Source organism: Malaclemys terrapin, chromosome 5, assembly GCF_027887155.1.
Source record: "Malaclemys terrapin pileata isolate rMalTer1 chromosome 5, rMalTer1.hap1, whole genome shotgun sequence".
NCBI lineage: Eukaryota > Metazoa > Chordata > Testudines > Emydidae > Malaclemys > Malaclemys terrapin.
In genome coordinates this window covers 134,842,563-134,858,978 of record NC_071509.1, presented here as the reverse complement: position 1 = coordinate 134,858,978, position 16,416 = coordinate 134,842,563, and the positions used below count along the sequence as shown (strand labels likewise).

At 42.5% G+C, this 16,416-nt stretch overlaps 1 protein-coding gene across 1 annotated transcript in view; it reads right to left on the bottom strand.

Annotated features, from left to right (window-relative positions):
- Window positions 1-1,224: 1,224 nt before the first annotated feature.
- The window catches only part of PPP2CB (protein phosphatase 2 catalytic subunit beta), a 28,213-nt gene continuing 13,021 nt past the window's right edge, over window positions 1,225-16,416 (bottom strand). Inside the window, exons 4-7 of the mRNA XM_054030102.1 lie at window positions 15,987-16,076; window positions 11,749-11,910; window positions 8,509-8,627; window positions 1,225-1,915 (exon numbers count right to left, since the gene is read on the bottom strand). Coding sequence (XP_053886077.1) covers window positions 1,843-1,915; window positions 8,509-8,627; window positions 11,749-11,910; window positions 15,987-16,076 — 444 coding nt within the window. The 3' untranslated portion in view covers window positions 1,225-1,842. The remainder of the gene's footprint in view (window positions 1,916-8,508; window positions 8,628-11,748; window positions 11,911-15,986; window positions 16,077-16,416) is intronic.

The window sequence follows — 16,416 nt, the reverse complement described above, 5'->3', positions numbered from 1 at the left end:
CTTATTTGTATTATCACTGAGCCTAGGAGCTCTGTTCACAGATTGTACAGTACCTAGCCTATGCCCCAAAGCTCACATGGTTGATCAAGTGGATCTGGGAACACTGATGAACTTTTATTGGGCACAGAAGCAGTTCAACAATTGGCAGTATTGGATCCTCAGTTGACTGCACGGATCTGGGGATCTCACTGCCTCTTATGGTGGGCACAAAACCACTTTGGTAAGCAGTTCTCCAGATTCAACGGTGACAAGTATTCAGCACCAAACTATAATGACCCAAAATCACATTGACGAATAGATCGCCAGAGTCCATTTGCTGGATCCATGGCACCAGATTTGCTTTATCATCTGATGACCGTGGCACTTACAGGAGGAACTTGTGGTAAAAATGCAGAACTTCCAGACTATCAGCTTTAGTCGGTCAGACATGAAATGCCTTCTCAATCTGGGGGTATGAGATGGCTCATGCTTTCGTGGGTCCAGACAATGCCCAGGCCATATGGGCCTCTTAAGAAAAGCTGACTAACAACCTGACTACAAACAAATAGCCCTTAAAGGGCAGAAGAAATAAACCAGTGAAGAAGCATTGAGCAGGATCTCAGCTCACTGTGCCTTAGAAGAAACTGAAGGGCAGGTGGGATCACTCCCCCCTTTTATACCCTCTGAACCTTCCATGAGGGAGGGATGAGTGGCTGTAAGAGACCTGCTCACTAGATGATTCTGGAAGCTCATTGTGTAAGCATCTTGATTCCACAAGTGCAGATGACACTTGGAAAACTACTGTTACTTTATGATCTCCAAGCACAAGAACATCCTTTGGATGATTCATCTTTTAAACTGTCATACACCAGTATCTATAGTACCACCTCATACTGCATGGTTGCCAAGAATGCTCAACTTCTAGTGACTCCACCAGGAGAGAAGGGAGCTGCTCAGCATCCTGAAGGAGGTGGCCCTCCATTGATTAACATGCTTGTACTGTGTTGACAATCATCCCATTAGGAGTGTTCTATTGTATACTATGGCCAAAAAGTACACACATTAACCTCTTCACCAAGTAGGCTCTATGTTCTTAGAAGTAAACAGAAACCTAGAAATAGATAAATACTTTACAACCCAAACACCTTTTGTGTTGAGGTTGAGTAGCTGTAGCACATTCTGAAATGACAGTTACATATAATCATTTCACAAATGCAGATCACACCATTTTAGAATACCCATCTGTTTTGGTTTACAATTTCAAGTTTATTTGTTCAAATACACCAGATAAGATGCAAGCACTTCCATGACAAATATACAGGGAAAAAAAATAGGATCAACACAGAACGATATGTTAACTAAAAAAGGGAAAGCTCTTTAAATGTTATGACAACATACTCCCAACAGGAACTATTTCCATTCTCCAGTTAAGTTAATCATACATGTCAATAAAACAAAGTGTGGTGGGTTGAGCGAGAAGTTAGTTGTGTATTGTCCTTAAAAATAAACTCCAAACTCTAATTAATGCCAGTTAAACACTACAACTAAATTTACAAATAAGCATAAAAGGAGATGAAAGTGTTAGAATTACCTTTTCTCTTTGAGCAGTCCAGAAGAAAACAATTACTACAAATACAGCAGGCAAACTGACTGTTGGACTGATTGTTATAAGATACATAGTGTTGTACTGAATTCAGTCTCAAATTGTGCTAAATGCTCATCCTCGGTATGGCACATTTTGGTCCATGATGGGGGTTTTAGGCCGAGACAGATCCCAATTGCTTAGAGAAATGTGTAAATTATTGTTGCTTTTTTAAAATGCCAAGTGTACTTCCTCCTACAAAGGGCGGTGTGAGGAGATGTTTATAGAAAGTAGTCTGGAGTACGACGGGTAACATGAGGCTCTCCACGACGAGGTGCAGGGTCAAATTGAAGGCTGTAGTAAAAGGAACAAATAAATGTTTTGCCGCTACAATGAACGTTTAGTGAATTTTTAAATACAAATACGAAACATTTTCCCCACTGCTAGGCTGTAACTTACCCCAAACTCTCCACCCAATGCACCATATATGCAAGTCTAGAAAAAACTCCCCTAAATTTTATCATTTTATGGGAGGCAAACACTTATGAACTGGCATAGGCAATTACATGAAATAAAGATCATCACTGGCCACAGTTTGTTGAAGCCCATCTCTAGTCTCACTAAAGGCCCTCTGAGCAGAATTCTCTATCATAAGCAATCCATTTCTCATCGCAAAACAATGCGCCCACTTTGCCTCCTGGATGTAGTAAGGTTCAAAAATACTAGGGATTAGCTAAATGCACTTCGGAGTAATATTTCACTGCTCTGCCGCTAAGCATCAAAATAAGGAGCTGCACCACTAAGACGTAATTAGCAATTCATGTGTTGTGTAACAACTGCACAGATATGCAGCTTAACATTAAACAATATATCAAGTTCAGTATAACATTTTTAAATACTTTTATCCATCATGGCTCTCCTGCTCTCCTCTCCCCCTCAGAAGAGAAGTCCGAAAAAGAAGGGGTGGTGGTGAATATAGACGCCTACCTCACTGCCTTTGAGGCGGCTTGAAATTTGACCCAGGTCAATCGTGTGGACTGGCTCCATTGTCTCACGCCCTTACTTGGTCCCAAAGCGATAGAGACTTATAGCCCGATGGATGAGTTGATACTGGAGACTATGAATAGTTCAAAAAGTCTCTACTGCTTAAGTTTGAATTGACACCTGAGGCTCATAAGAAAATGGTTTGGTGTGTGCAAATAAACAAGAGGTGACATATATGGAAGTTGCACTAAAGGGAGAATATCTCCACAAATGGGGTAAAAGTACAGACATCACTATACTGGAAGGTTGATATGACCTGGTTGGGTTAGAGCAACTCTGAGATATGTCCCCAACAAGTTTAAAATGTGGTTAGTGGATAGGAAGCCCAAGGAGCTCACAGTGTAGGCCTGTTGGCAGATGAATTTGTAAACAGTAGGTATGAAAAGAAATTCAACGAGTACTGGCTGAAACACAGGAACCAATGAAAGGCCCTAGAGAAGGATTCAGATAAATCCAAGTGTGTGGCAGTGGACAGGGAGAACATCTGACTCTGGTAGACTCCAGCCGAGGGATCTCAAAGAACTGAGGTTCAGCCTTTGTAGGATGACAGGGCATAAGTAAGCGTACTGTCCAAGGCCTGAGATACTGATGTTTGTCCGGGATCGAGGGGTTAACTTTCACTCTATCCAGCCAAAAAGACAGCCTGTACTTCAACTTTAGAGTGAACTGTTACACTAAACTTTCGGAGCAAAGCAGTCACAAAACCAAGTCCTCTTGGGGACATGGTGCACTGTCAGATGAGCTCCTATCCCAGGCACCGGTGCACATGTCCTGTTGTATTCTCATGAGTTCAGACTCTGACCCCAGCAGCAGGAGCGCAAGGTGGTTGTTAAACGGGAAACATCTTTAGACACCTAAAGTTGCAAATAGGTGTCTCGGAGGATTTTCAAGAGTCTCTAGGCCCCTAACGCTCAGTTTCCCCACACCATTTTTTCCTGTCCTTTGGGGTTATTTCCACATGTAGTCTAGCAGCCAGTTAAATTTCTCCGTGCCCACACCATTTTAGGCATTGTCCACTGGTCTCAACCTTCTGAGCTACCTTCTTCACCTACTTTTTTGGCCTCGTTAAGACTCAACTTTCTTGATTTATTTGTGTATTTGTTGTCTCAAGTGATGCCACAGCTGAGGCTACTAAGGAAATTAGTGCCCATTTTCAGTAACTCCTCAGACCCACTTACTGAAGGGTTACTACTGCTTGTTAATATCCTAGAGTAGGAATCAACCCTGTAATTCTCCAAGGAGAAGGATAAGCTACTTACCATAGTGACTGAGACAAATGTTTATATGGATCTGCACTCCTCCCCCACTTCTTTGGAGCCTCATTAAGGATTCCTGAATTAGTAGTAGGAACTGAGGATGCACTTGAAGGCACTCCCTCTTTTGTACCCTTCTGTCCCAGAGCATTTCAAGAGGAAGGGTGTGCCCAGGTTTTGGATCCATACAGGTAATTATCTTGAAGATTAGTTACTATGGTCATTGTTTATACATCCACAAACTCTAATAAGGTCTCATTTTCCAGAGTTTTCCAAGCTTTGGGTAATGACTGCTTCATTTCAAAACAAAAACATCCCACCAATTTTAGGTCACTCATTAGTCCTATTTTACAAGTTTTGAAGTCTTTTCCCAAAATCAAAATGCCTCAGAAAAAATAACCTTCATAGAGGATTTTTACATACACAACTAGACTTTAAAATTCCAACTCATGCAAGCCTTTCCCGCCAGGTTTCAATAATGCCAACTAGGTTAAATTTATGCTCAAATGAGCAATTCCAAAGGCTCTTAACACTGATGCCTAGACAACAGAAGAATTTCTTCTCTTCACATCCCTTGCACCTTGCTTAATTTAGTTCTCCACATCATAATTTTGATCCACAGCTGTGCTCATTCATTCCCCCTTTTCACCCTCCCCTTTTGTTAGTTTAATACCCTCCTGGCTAGTGTAGCCAGCCTGTCCCCTAGAAGACTGGTCCACTTTCTACTGAGATGGAAGCCATCCAAACTAAACATACCATAAAGGTGGACCAATATTTCACAAAGCCAAATCCCTCTACCTTATGCTACGTCACCAGCAGTTCACGTCCAGAATCCTTTGCTTTCTGTCTACTTTTGCTCACAGAACAGGAACGGTCTTGATCACTTGGACCTTCTTCTGTAGCCTTCCAAGACCCCTGAAGTTGTCTATAATCTGTTAGGTATTCCATGAGGCAGTGTCATCAGCACCAATGCCAATGGATCCTTGCCCAGGAAGACAACATGCAATCTAGTTGTCCACCAGTCCCTTGCAGAAAGTTCATCATGGATTGTCAGTCTTACTTGGATGGTTGGAGAACTTTGTGGGCAGACTTCATTGTCTTACGAGTTGATCTGGGCAGCCATTCACAAGTGTCCCATTTAGTTTTCCATTCCATTCAGACAGCTGGATTGTTAGAGGTTTTCTGCAGTTTCCACACCAAGAACATAATCATGATAAAATGGTTACTAACGTTTCTCAGCGGTTGTTCTTTGAGATGTGTTGCACATGTCCATTCCAATCCTGGCATGTGCGTGCCCCACACATAGTCGCTAGAAATTTCTCTCCTAGGTGGTACCTGTTGAGGCAGCTTAAGCGCCCTCTGCGCCGCACGCTGCTGGTGTCTGTATAAAGGGCCCAGCTTACCCTGAGCCCCTCAGTTCCATCTTTCTGGAAACTCCAATGTAGAGCAGCAAGAGAGTGGGTTGTGGAATGGATATGTGCAACATCTCGAAGAACAGAGTTACAGAAGTTTAGGAACTTTTTTCTTCGAGTGACTGCACTCTTGGTGACTCCCAAGCAGCAATATAGGGGGTGGAGGGATTGGAGTTCTTATACACACACAGACTCGACCAAATCTGGCATCCTCTCTAGAGTATGGGGTGATGGTGTAAGAGGAGGAGAAAGCATGCACCAATGAACAGGTTGCTGCTTTGCAAATGTCCTGCATAAGGATCTGAGCTAGGTATGCCACATAGGATGCTTGAGGTCTTGTGGAGTGAGCTGTCAGTTTGACTGGTGGTGAAATGCCTGCCAGATCATAAACAAGCATGGATACAGGAAGTTATTGGCAGACCATTCATTCTGTCTGTTATAACTAAAAACAGTTGGATGGACCGCCAAAATGGTTTGGTCCCATCTATGTAGAACGCCAGTTGCTAATCTCTATTTGCATGTGGGTTTGGATAAAAAACAGTTAAGTTTCAAACTTTCGTAACAATCAATTTACTACTTTAGAGAGAAACGCTCTCATCTGGGTTAAGCAAACTTTATCTTTAAAGAAGACTGTATACAGTGGTTCAGATGTGAGGGCATGCAGTTCAGAAATCCGTCTGACACAAGCGATAGCAATTAGGAGGAAAGGTGTAAGAAGCACATTGCTAACAGTTCAAATGGTGGTCCCATAAGTTTGGACAAGACCAAGTTCAGGTCCCAAGGGTGGGGGGCAACAGGCTCCCTTAATTGAGGGTACAACCTTTCCAGGCCTTTAAGGAATCCAATTGTGATGTCATTAGGGAAAAACACAACAGTTATCTGTGTGAGTGTAGAAAGCTGATATTGCTGCCAGGTGAACCTTGAGAGAGGAAATTGCTAAATCGTGTTTCAGGTGCAGCAGATAGTTGAGTATGTGTTGAATGGATGCTTGCATCAGGGAGAGACTCATTTGAAAGGCCCAGACAGAGAACTGCTTCCATTTTGACAGACAGGTGGCCCTGGTGGAGGGCTTTCTGCTACTTAGTAAGACCTGGCAAGCTTGCTCCGAGCAAACCTGTTCTCTGGGATTTAGCCATAGAGCTTCCAGGCTGTTAGATGAAGGGATTGCAGGTTCAGGTGGAGCAGCCAATCGTGTGGTCTTGGGAGATCAGATCCAGGTGCAGTGGGATTGAGATTGGAGTTGCCACTGAGAGATCCAGTAAAGTTGAAAATCAGCACTAGTGGGACTACACTGGGGCTACTAACATAACCTGGGTGTGATCCCTCTTGATCTTTAGCAGCACTCTGTAGGGGAGGGATTGGGGGGAAATATAGTAAAGCTTTTCTGTTCAGAATAGCAGGAAGATGTCTGTTATTGAGCCCAGACTGTAGCCTGGCAGGGAGCAAAACTGATGACATTTTCTGTTAGACATTTTTTGTGAACTAGTACATGTGGAGAGTCCCCCACAGCTGGAAAATGCATCTGGCTATATCCAGGTGAAGAGACCACTCGTTCTGCACTCCTGAAAGATAACAGGTCTCAAGGTTGGCTGAACAAGCTATGCAAAATTCCCACAGGTGAACTGCTTCCTGCCTCCTCCCTGCCGGTTGAAGTAAAACGTAACTGCGGTGTTGTCTATAAGAACAGATTTCTCCCTCTGATATGATATAGCAAAGCTTGACAGGCAAGAAACATCACCCTGAGTTCTCTGATAGTGGTATGAAGAGAGCGCTTCCTCAAGGACCAAAGACCCTGAGACCAGAGGGGCTCCCCACTCTAGAGCCGATGCATTTGAGACCAGAGTCATTGATGGTTTAGGATGAATGAAGGGAATTCCTGCAGGAAATTCAGGACTTGAAGCCTAGTGACCAAAGCATCCCTCGGCACCGGGAATTGAATGAAACCCTCATATGGGATAAAGCTTAACTAGCTAAACTAATAACCTTCTTGTCACTGAACTATTTTGGGTAAAATTAGAGAATACAGTCCACTGAACACTTGCAAAAGCAAGGAAAGCAGTTAAAGCAACTATCTCAGCTGGTAAGAAGGAACTTTGGGGGCTCGGGACCAGCTGGGCCCTTTATACCAAGGCCAGCGGTGCGTGGTAGCAGAGGGTGCTCGAGCCACCCCGACGGGTACCACTGAGGGGAAAATTTCTGGTGACTGTGCATGGGGTATGCGCACACCAAGAGTGGAATGCACATGTGCAATCACTCAATGAAGGAAGCGGTGTGAAATTCTTCCTGGTCTTCTCTGAAAGTCACAGTATTCCCATTCTTGTCAGCCTTAGTTGTGTAGAATGCCAGTGGGTCCTTTGGTGCTTACAAACTCCCAAGCCTCTAGTTTCCACTCTCTGGTTCCTTGGTTAACCAATTCTTTTCTTTCACACTACCTCCAAGCACAATATCTGCAGCGACACTCACTGAAACTCCCGTTTGCCACTCTTGTTCACCTGCCTTCTCTCTTTCAATCAACCTCAAACTGTAAACAAAATTAGTCCCCAAAGTACAGAAAGAAAAAAGCAAACAAAGAAGGGTAGCATCAAGGACACTGCACAATCTTAGCTTTCTGCAACTTTGGCAGTTAGAAGGAACTGAACAGTGGCTTGGGTCTTCCCCCCACCCCTATTTTTATATCACTGCAACCTCCAGGGATGGAAGGGACAAGTAGTCCCAATGGACACAGCTTTCCAAAGGGTTCCAGAAGCTTATGGCAGAGGTGCAGGGATTCCACAAGTGAGAACATGCTGAGGCCACTTGAAGATCAGATGTTAAGATTTCAAAATGAAGCCCTAGGGTATGTAAAACTGATTTTTCTTCTTTTATTATTGATATTTTTCTATTCATCTTATATATATGTTGCTTTTGTAGTCTTTACAGTTAGGGATATGAAGGCCAGGTACTCAAACTCTCCGATAGTGGGATTGCATCACCTTTCTGAAGGGATCCCCGGTCACTAAGAAAAGGCTGTGGCAATCCTAAGGGTGACTCACTGCCATGTTTCTCAAAGGTCAATGCCAACTAAAACTACCCTTGTAAACCCCTTCATCAAGTTATTATCACGTGATCAACTTCTATTTCCATTTGTGCATCACACTCTTGATTCATTAGAGTGAGAGTAGCACCATTAGTTCTAAGATCTGCATCTCTACCCTTTTGAAAGAAAAGACAGACACTTGAAACAAGGTAAGTTACTCACAAGGAATATTTTAAAGTGTCATCTAGTTCCATGATAGCAGCCTGGTTCCCACAACGATAGCAGTAATTGGGTGCACTGAAAATGGTAACCACATTTCGATCATGACACCAGTTGTAACCCTGTAATGTAAAAGAATTAAATTCTCAGTTAAAAATCTTAGTACAGATCATAAGAGTGGCCATGCTTGGTTAGACCAAAGGTCCATCTAGCCCAGTGTCCTGTCTTCTGACAGTGGCCAATGCCAGGTGCCAAACAAGGAATGAACAGAACAGGTAAATCATCAAGTGATCCATCCCCTGTCATCCATTCCCAGCTTCTGGCAAACAGAGGCTAGGGACACCATCCTTGCCCATCCTGACTAATAGCCATTGATGGACCTATCCTCCATGAATTTATCTAGTTCTTTTTTGAACCCTGTTATAGACTTGGCCTTCACAACATCCTCTGGCAAAGAGTTCCACAGGTTGACTGTGCATTGTGTGAAAAAATACTTCCTTTTGTTTGTTTTAAATATATTGCCTATTAATTTTATTTGGTGACCCCTAGTTTGTGTGTTATGAGACTGAGTAAACAACACTTCCTTATTTACTTTCTCCACACCAGTCATGATTTTGTAGACTTCAATCATATCCCCACTTAGTCGGATCTTTTCTGCTGAAGAGTCCCAGTCTTATTAATCCCTCCTCATACAGAAGCTGTTCCATATCCCTAATCATTTTTGTTGCTCTTTTCTGAACCTTTTCCAATTCCAAAATATCCTTTTTGAGATGGGGCGACTACATCTGCATGCAGTATTCAAGATATGGGCATACCATGGACTTATATAGAAGCAATGTAATATTTTCTGTCTTATTATCTATCCCTTTCTTAATGATTCCCAAAGTTGTTTCCTTTTTTGACGGCCACTGCACATTGAGTGGATGTTTTCAGAGAACTATCCACAAGGACTCCCAGATCTCTTTCTTGAGTGGTAACAGCTAATTTAGACCCCATCATTTTATATGAATAGTTGGGATGTTTTCCAATGTGCATTACTTTGCATTTATCAATACTAAATTTCATCTGCCATTTTTTTGCCCAGTCACCCAATTTTGAGAGATCCTTTTGTAGCTCTTCGCCGTCTGCCTGGGACTTCACTATCTCCAGTAGTTTTGTATCTTCTGCAAATTTTGTCACCTCACTGTTTACCCTTTTTTCCAGATCATTTATGAATATGTTGAATAGGACAGAGCCCAGTACAGACCCTTGGGGACACCACTATTTCTCTCTCTCCATTCTGAGAATTGACCATTTATTCCTACCCTTTGTTTATCATCTTTTAATCAGTTACCAATCCATGAGAGGACCTTCCCTCTTATCTCATGCATGACAGCTTACTTTGCTTAAAAGCCTTTGGTTAGAGATCTTGTCAAAGGCTTTCTGAAAATTTAAGTACATTATATCCACTGGATCCCTCTTGTCCACATACTTATTTATCCCCTCAAAAAATTCTAGTAGATAGGTGAGGCATGATCTCCCTTTACAAAAATCATGTTGACACTTCCCCAACAAATTATGTTCATCTATGTGGCCGACAAATTTGTTCGTTACTATAGTTTTAACCAGTTTGCCTGGTACTGAAGTCAGGCTTACCGGCCTGTAATTGCCAGGATCACCTCTGGAGCCCTTTTTAAAAACTGGCATCACATTAGCTATCCTCCAGTCATTTGGTACAAGTCTGAAAGCTCCTCTTAAAAGCTTAAATGGATTTTGAGCATTTAATAGGGCAGCCTTCTTTTAAGTGTTTCCATTTTGCAATGATCTCAATCTTCAAATACAGTAAAAACTTTGTTAACTGGCATGTTGGGTGAATGGGGGGTGCCAGTAAGTAAAAAATTACGGTCAACTAAGAGGGAGGGAGTTTGGATGTGGGAGGGGGCTCAGAGGGGGTGCAGAGTGTCGGATCCAGGTGGGGGAGGGATAGCTCCGTGGTTTGAGCATTGGCCTGCTAAACCCAGGGTTGTGAGTTCAATCACTGAGGGGGCCATTTAGGGATCTGGGGCAAAAATCTGTCTGGGGATTTGGTCCTGCTTTAAGCAAGGGGTTGGACTAGATGACCTCCTGACATCCCTTCCAACCTTGATATTCTATGATTCAGGTGGCTCCCCACAAGTGGCGACCTGTCCCTGCTGCTCCTAGGCAGAGGCATGGCTAGGCAGCTCTGCGCGCTGCCTCTGCAGTTGCCACTGGCCGTGGTTCCTGGCCAATGGGAGCTGTAGAGCCAGCACTTGGGGCGGGGGCAGCACGCAGATCCGCCTAGCAACCCCATCACCTACGAGCAGCAGGGACAGGTTGCTGCTTGTAGGGAGCCTGCTGGCCCTGTGCTACCTGGACTATAAACCGGACTTTCAATGAAGATCAGAAATGGTGGTTTATTTAGCTGATTGTTAAAGTACCGGATAACACAGCTTTTACTGTAATTGTTTCTTAGCAGCTATTTCAAAATGAGAAGTAAACACTGTGTAGACATGAAAAACTTTTTAAACCTTTACATATTAAGGTAACAGCACAGGTTATAAATGACTAATTATTGGTAATTTAAACTATTCATGACTTCCATGTTTATTAGTACCTTTGTTTGCAAATTCCAGAAAACAGTACCCTAAACATACCTAGATGTTTTTAAACAGAAATGTTTAATTTTTTTTAAATCTGAGAATTGACATTCGAGCTCATCAGCTTACATACTCTACATGTTTTTATGTACAGCACAAGCTATAAAGGATCTACTTTAACTGAATTAAAAATAAAAATGCTCCATTGACCCACCTGGCATTTTTCCAGTAATGCTATGTTCTATCTATACCAGCTGGATGGTTTAATCCCTGTTGCAACTGACTGCTACATATTACAGGATAGCCTATTTAACACATTAGTAGAGGAAAAGATTGTCAGAATGCAAGCAGACTATACTTTTGTAACCACTCCTTAGCATGAGCCATCTTTATTCCCTTTGACTAACTCACTTTAAAAAAAACAAACAAACAAAAAACCAACGCATTCTCTTACTACTTCAGCTAAAATGCCAAGTGTAAAGTATTACTTTTCAGGCCTATTGCACATTATGAAAAGCCTCTCGGGATTTAGAAAGTAAGCCTGTAAACTATGGACAACCTTGCATTTATAAGAAATTATGTCTTCTTCAGTATTTGTATCACTTCATCTAGGGTACGCTATCATAACAAAATACGCTCACCATACCTCCATCACAAGTTGATGAGCACGGGAGACCAGTGTAAGACCATTGGCATGGTTAAATGTTTCAGAGATATCCTGTCCAAACGTGTAGCCAGCACCACGTGGAGAAATACCCCAGCCTCCACGATCATCTGGATCTGACCATAAGAGATCACACATTGGGCCCTAACAAGGAAAGCAGAAATTTTACTTGGAAGAAAAATATTAAAAAGTCTACTTTGAAAGGCATTTTATTTACAAACATTTCCAAGCCCTCATTCTCTGAATATATGCTAAATATTCTATTTTTTTTTTTTAAAACACACACTTTCACTGTATAGTATTTCATAATCTTAAAAAGGGTACTCACTACTTATATAGTACTGACAATCCCAGATGTTCACAGATCATGAATCAGTCTCCAAATATCACGACATTGGCTTAAATATCATGAGTTTAAACAACGTTAAATTTGGTGCTCTTTGTAGTTTTCGTCTGGTTTGAGTCTGGGGAGAGGGTGGGAGGCAGCACTCACATCAAGTTTAAGCTTTTCTCCGCAACCAAGACTAGAAACTTTTTTCTAAAGTGAAAGCGGAGATTCTCATGTAATTTTGTTAGGAGATGGAGCTTTAAGTGAAATATCAAATATCATGAGTCTCATGATAAAAATCACAAGAGTTGGCAATACTGTTTATAAACCCTCAGAGCTTGAAACTAAAATGATTCCTCCACAATTCCTCCCTCATGTGTGCCCACTGACTGACACTGCAGGCTTGCTCATGAACACTGGCTTAATAGTCTTTTCGAAAATAGGGAATACAGTAACTCCTCACTCAACGTTGTAGTTATGTTTCTGAAAAATGCGACTTTAAGCAAAACGATGTTAAGCGAATCCAATTTCCCCATAAGAATTAATGTAAATGAGGGGGTTAGGTTCCAGGGAAATTTTTTTCACCAGATGAAAATTAATTTTATATATACATATACACAAACATATATATACACATACACACACACACACACACACACAGTATAAGTTTCAAACAAACAATTTAATACTGGTACACACTGATGATGATTGTGAAGCTTGGTTGAGATGGAGGAGTCAGAGGGTGGGATATTTCCCAGGGAATGCCTTACTGCTAAATGATGAACTAGCAATTGGCTGAGCCCTCAAGGGTTAACTCTCACACTCTACAAGGCAGCAGGAATGGAGGGAGGGGAGACAGCAACACCGTGAATGTGAGATGCACATTTCCCCTTTAAGTACGCTTACCCTACTCTTGGGTACACTGCCTTGTTAATTAGATCAGCTTGCTGAGACTGCAGCTGCTGCCAGCAAGCTCCCTCCGTCCTGAGCCCTGTCGTGTGTCCCCCCTGCTCTATAGAAGATGGGGTAAGTGGGGTGCAGGAGCAGGGGGACACCCTATCAGCCCCCCTCTTTCTCTCCTCCCTCCCTGCACAGCAAGCAGGAGTCTCAGGGAGCAGCTCCAAGGCAGGGGGCAGGAGCAGCACAGAGCAGTGGGGGGAGGGACAGCTGAACTGCCGGCAATTGATAGCCTGCTGGGCAGCTGCCGCACAGGGAACTTGGGGGAGCTGATAGGGGGCTGCCAGTCCACCCTGGTTCCAAGCCCCCCACCAGCGAGCTACAACGGGCTGTTCTTCCTGCAAGCAGTGGACAAAGCAGGCGGCTGCCAAACGACATTAGAAGGGAGCATTGCACAACTTTAAACGAGCCTGTTCCCTAATTGATCAGCAACGTAACCACGAAACAACGTTAACCAGGATGACTTTAAGTGAGGAGTTACTGTACTTGACCACATCATGGGTGAGAAAACAAATTATGAAAATTATATTGATGTAGATATAAATAACCATAGAATCATATGGTTAGAAGGAACCACAAGGGTCATCTAGTCTAACCTCCTGCCAAGATGCAGGATTTTTTATGTCTAAAGCATCTAATGATGAGAGAGTCTCTAGTTCCCTCAAACTAATCTCCTGTCCTACTGTAGAGGTTTACATATCTCAGCAGGAGCAACCAGAATTTCATTCCCAAACTGAAGTTATTCTGTCATTTAACTAGTTTATATTAGTTGTGCCAACTATTTCAGTCAGTTAACTAGTCCATGCATTAGTCAGTGTATTTTGCTGACAAGAGAGCAAGTGTGTATGTACAGCACTAGCCAGGAAATTTCATTCCTGACTAGACAGCTACCCCTGACAGAGTTTGGCCCCATCACACTTGCTGAAGCTCAGAAAGTTGTGAAAAAGTATTAGAGCACAAGCTGCAAGGCAGATCCCTGCCCTTCTGGCTAGAGAAAGCCAGCAGGGAACTATGCCCACTACTAAAAGTTAAAGAAGTCAAAGAAGGAAAGCTGCCGGGCTCCTTGAAAAACAGAGTAGACTACCCAATCCCCCTGAATTCAACAGTACAAACTGAAAACATCAATTACTGTCCCACCTCCAGCCTTGCACTGCTGTCAAAATAATTAAGCAGAAACCACCAAATGCCAACATCTGATGTCACCCAACATCCTGCATGTCTCAGCTACAATTCAGACAAGGGCAGAGCACAAATATATCCCTTGAATCATCAATAGATGACCTCTTTTTGGCAACTACAAGCAGGATGAAAAGGTTGTGAAAACCAAGTTGACAAGTGGAAAAAGGGCAGAGCTCTGGTGCAGAGTCCAATGCATTCTCCACCTGGCTACTTAGGGTACATCTACACTGGAATAAAAGACCTGTGGCTGGTCTGGGTCAGCTGAAGTGTAAAATTGCTGTAGTTGTTCAGGATCTGGGACCCCACAAGGTGGGAGGGTCCTAGAGTCTGAGCTGGAGCCCAGGCCTGAATGTCTACACTGCGATTTTACAGCCCAAAAGCCCAGGCCAAAGACAGCTAACCCAAGCCAGCCGCGAACATGGTGTGGGTCTTTGATTCCAGTGTAGACAAACCCTTAGAGGATGCAGGAGAAAAACAGAGTGGCTTCTACCTTGGAGCTGGCCCAGCTCTTCAATTGTCTCTAATCTGCCTGAGCCAGGCTCCAGGTACTCTGCAGCAAAATGGACCTAAATTCTCCAGACACTCCAGAGAGGTTTTTACTGAATTAAATATGAAAAATCAGTCAGTGACCCCTGCTATTTAATCTGATGTTCAATTTTATGTTCTCGTATTTTCAGTTTTCAATATGCTGCAGATTTTTGTACTGACAATGCCTAATCACATTGTAGAAGTTGCTAGGGAAACGAGAGGTTTTGGAACGCTGGGAATTGTAGCATCAGCAAGATGAACAAGCATATTAGCTAGATATTTCTGTTAGATTGATCGATGGTTAAATTTTGCATTTAAACCACTTCCCCTTGCTTTCCAAGTCAACAAGTCTAAAGTGTATGGGGCAGTTCCTAGTTTACGTCTGCCTGAGTCTTTGCTGCATTGTTTTACATGGATTACATTTTTAAGCATATCTTTGCTACCATAAGAGCTAGGATACATATATTTGTTTTTCTGTGAAAACTCAGATACCAGACAACAATTTTATGTCAAGACCCAAGTTCCACAGAAAAGCCAAACAGCCATGAAATCTCAGAATATCCGAGTCCTTTGACTAAGTAGTGGGTATTCTATTTGGAGCTTCCCATTCCTCCTGGGAGAGATGTATGCTTCACTTTTCCCCCTCAGATGGATGCTAGAAGAGACTTTGTTATTCTTCACACTTCACTCTCCACTCTCTTGATTGGTTTCTATCCCTCAGTCTATTTTGCATGCACTCTCCCCTCTCCTGTTTGGTTTGTCTTTCCTGCTCCCCACAGAATTATGTCCTTGCTGCAAAGTAAAGTTGACCAAATTCTTGTAAATTGCACTCCACTACAGGTAACCTATTTACCAGGGCAACTTGAGCAGAAGTGGCATTTATTCACATGGTAAGCGTGAACTTGTCTAACACGAGATGTGCAAACCAGTACATGCACTTCCCTATCCAAATATTTCATCAATTTTGGGGCTGATGAGGTGGTACTCAAAGTCAGAGAAGATAAGAGTGTGGGAAATACTACTACCTCTCCCTTTGCCAATTCTGCTGTCATAACATGCTGGTTTGGTTTATTTTATTTATTTAAAACTACAATAAATGTCTGTTACAATCTACTGTATCACTATGTACCTCACTTTACAATATCGGATTTCAAAATGGAGGATAAACGTGCATATAAAAATACCCAAACGTATTTGTAAAGTCACAGCGCATTTCCTTTCAGGTTACCTCATGTGGAACTTCCTGTAGACGATCCAGAGCTCTGATATGATCCAGTGTATCTATAGATGGAGAGAGACCCCCATGGAGACAGAATATCTGTCCAGGAACAAAAAAATAATATTGATTCTGACCAAGAAAAGACCTCATTTTTAAAAGTAAAATTAACTAGCTTATGCTTCATAGCATTCTAAACCTCATGGCACGGATCACAGTTCTCACACTCAAAAATTAATTCCACCGAAAGAAAGACACACTGAATTCTGTAAGTGGTGAAGATCACCAAAGAAAGAGTATCCTTACACCGGTAAGGTAATATTTTTTCACTTTTGTTTCAGAAATACTTTGACTCCCACAGCACTTAACATATGGGGTACAACCTGCACGTCAATCAGGAGGGGACTCCTGCCTACTGAGGTGGCATGTTAGGGAAGAAAAG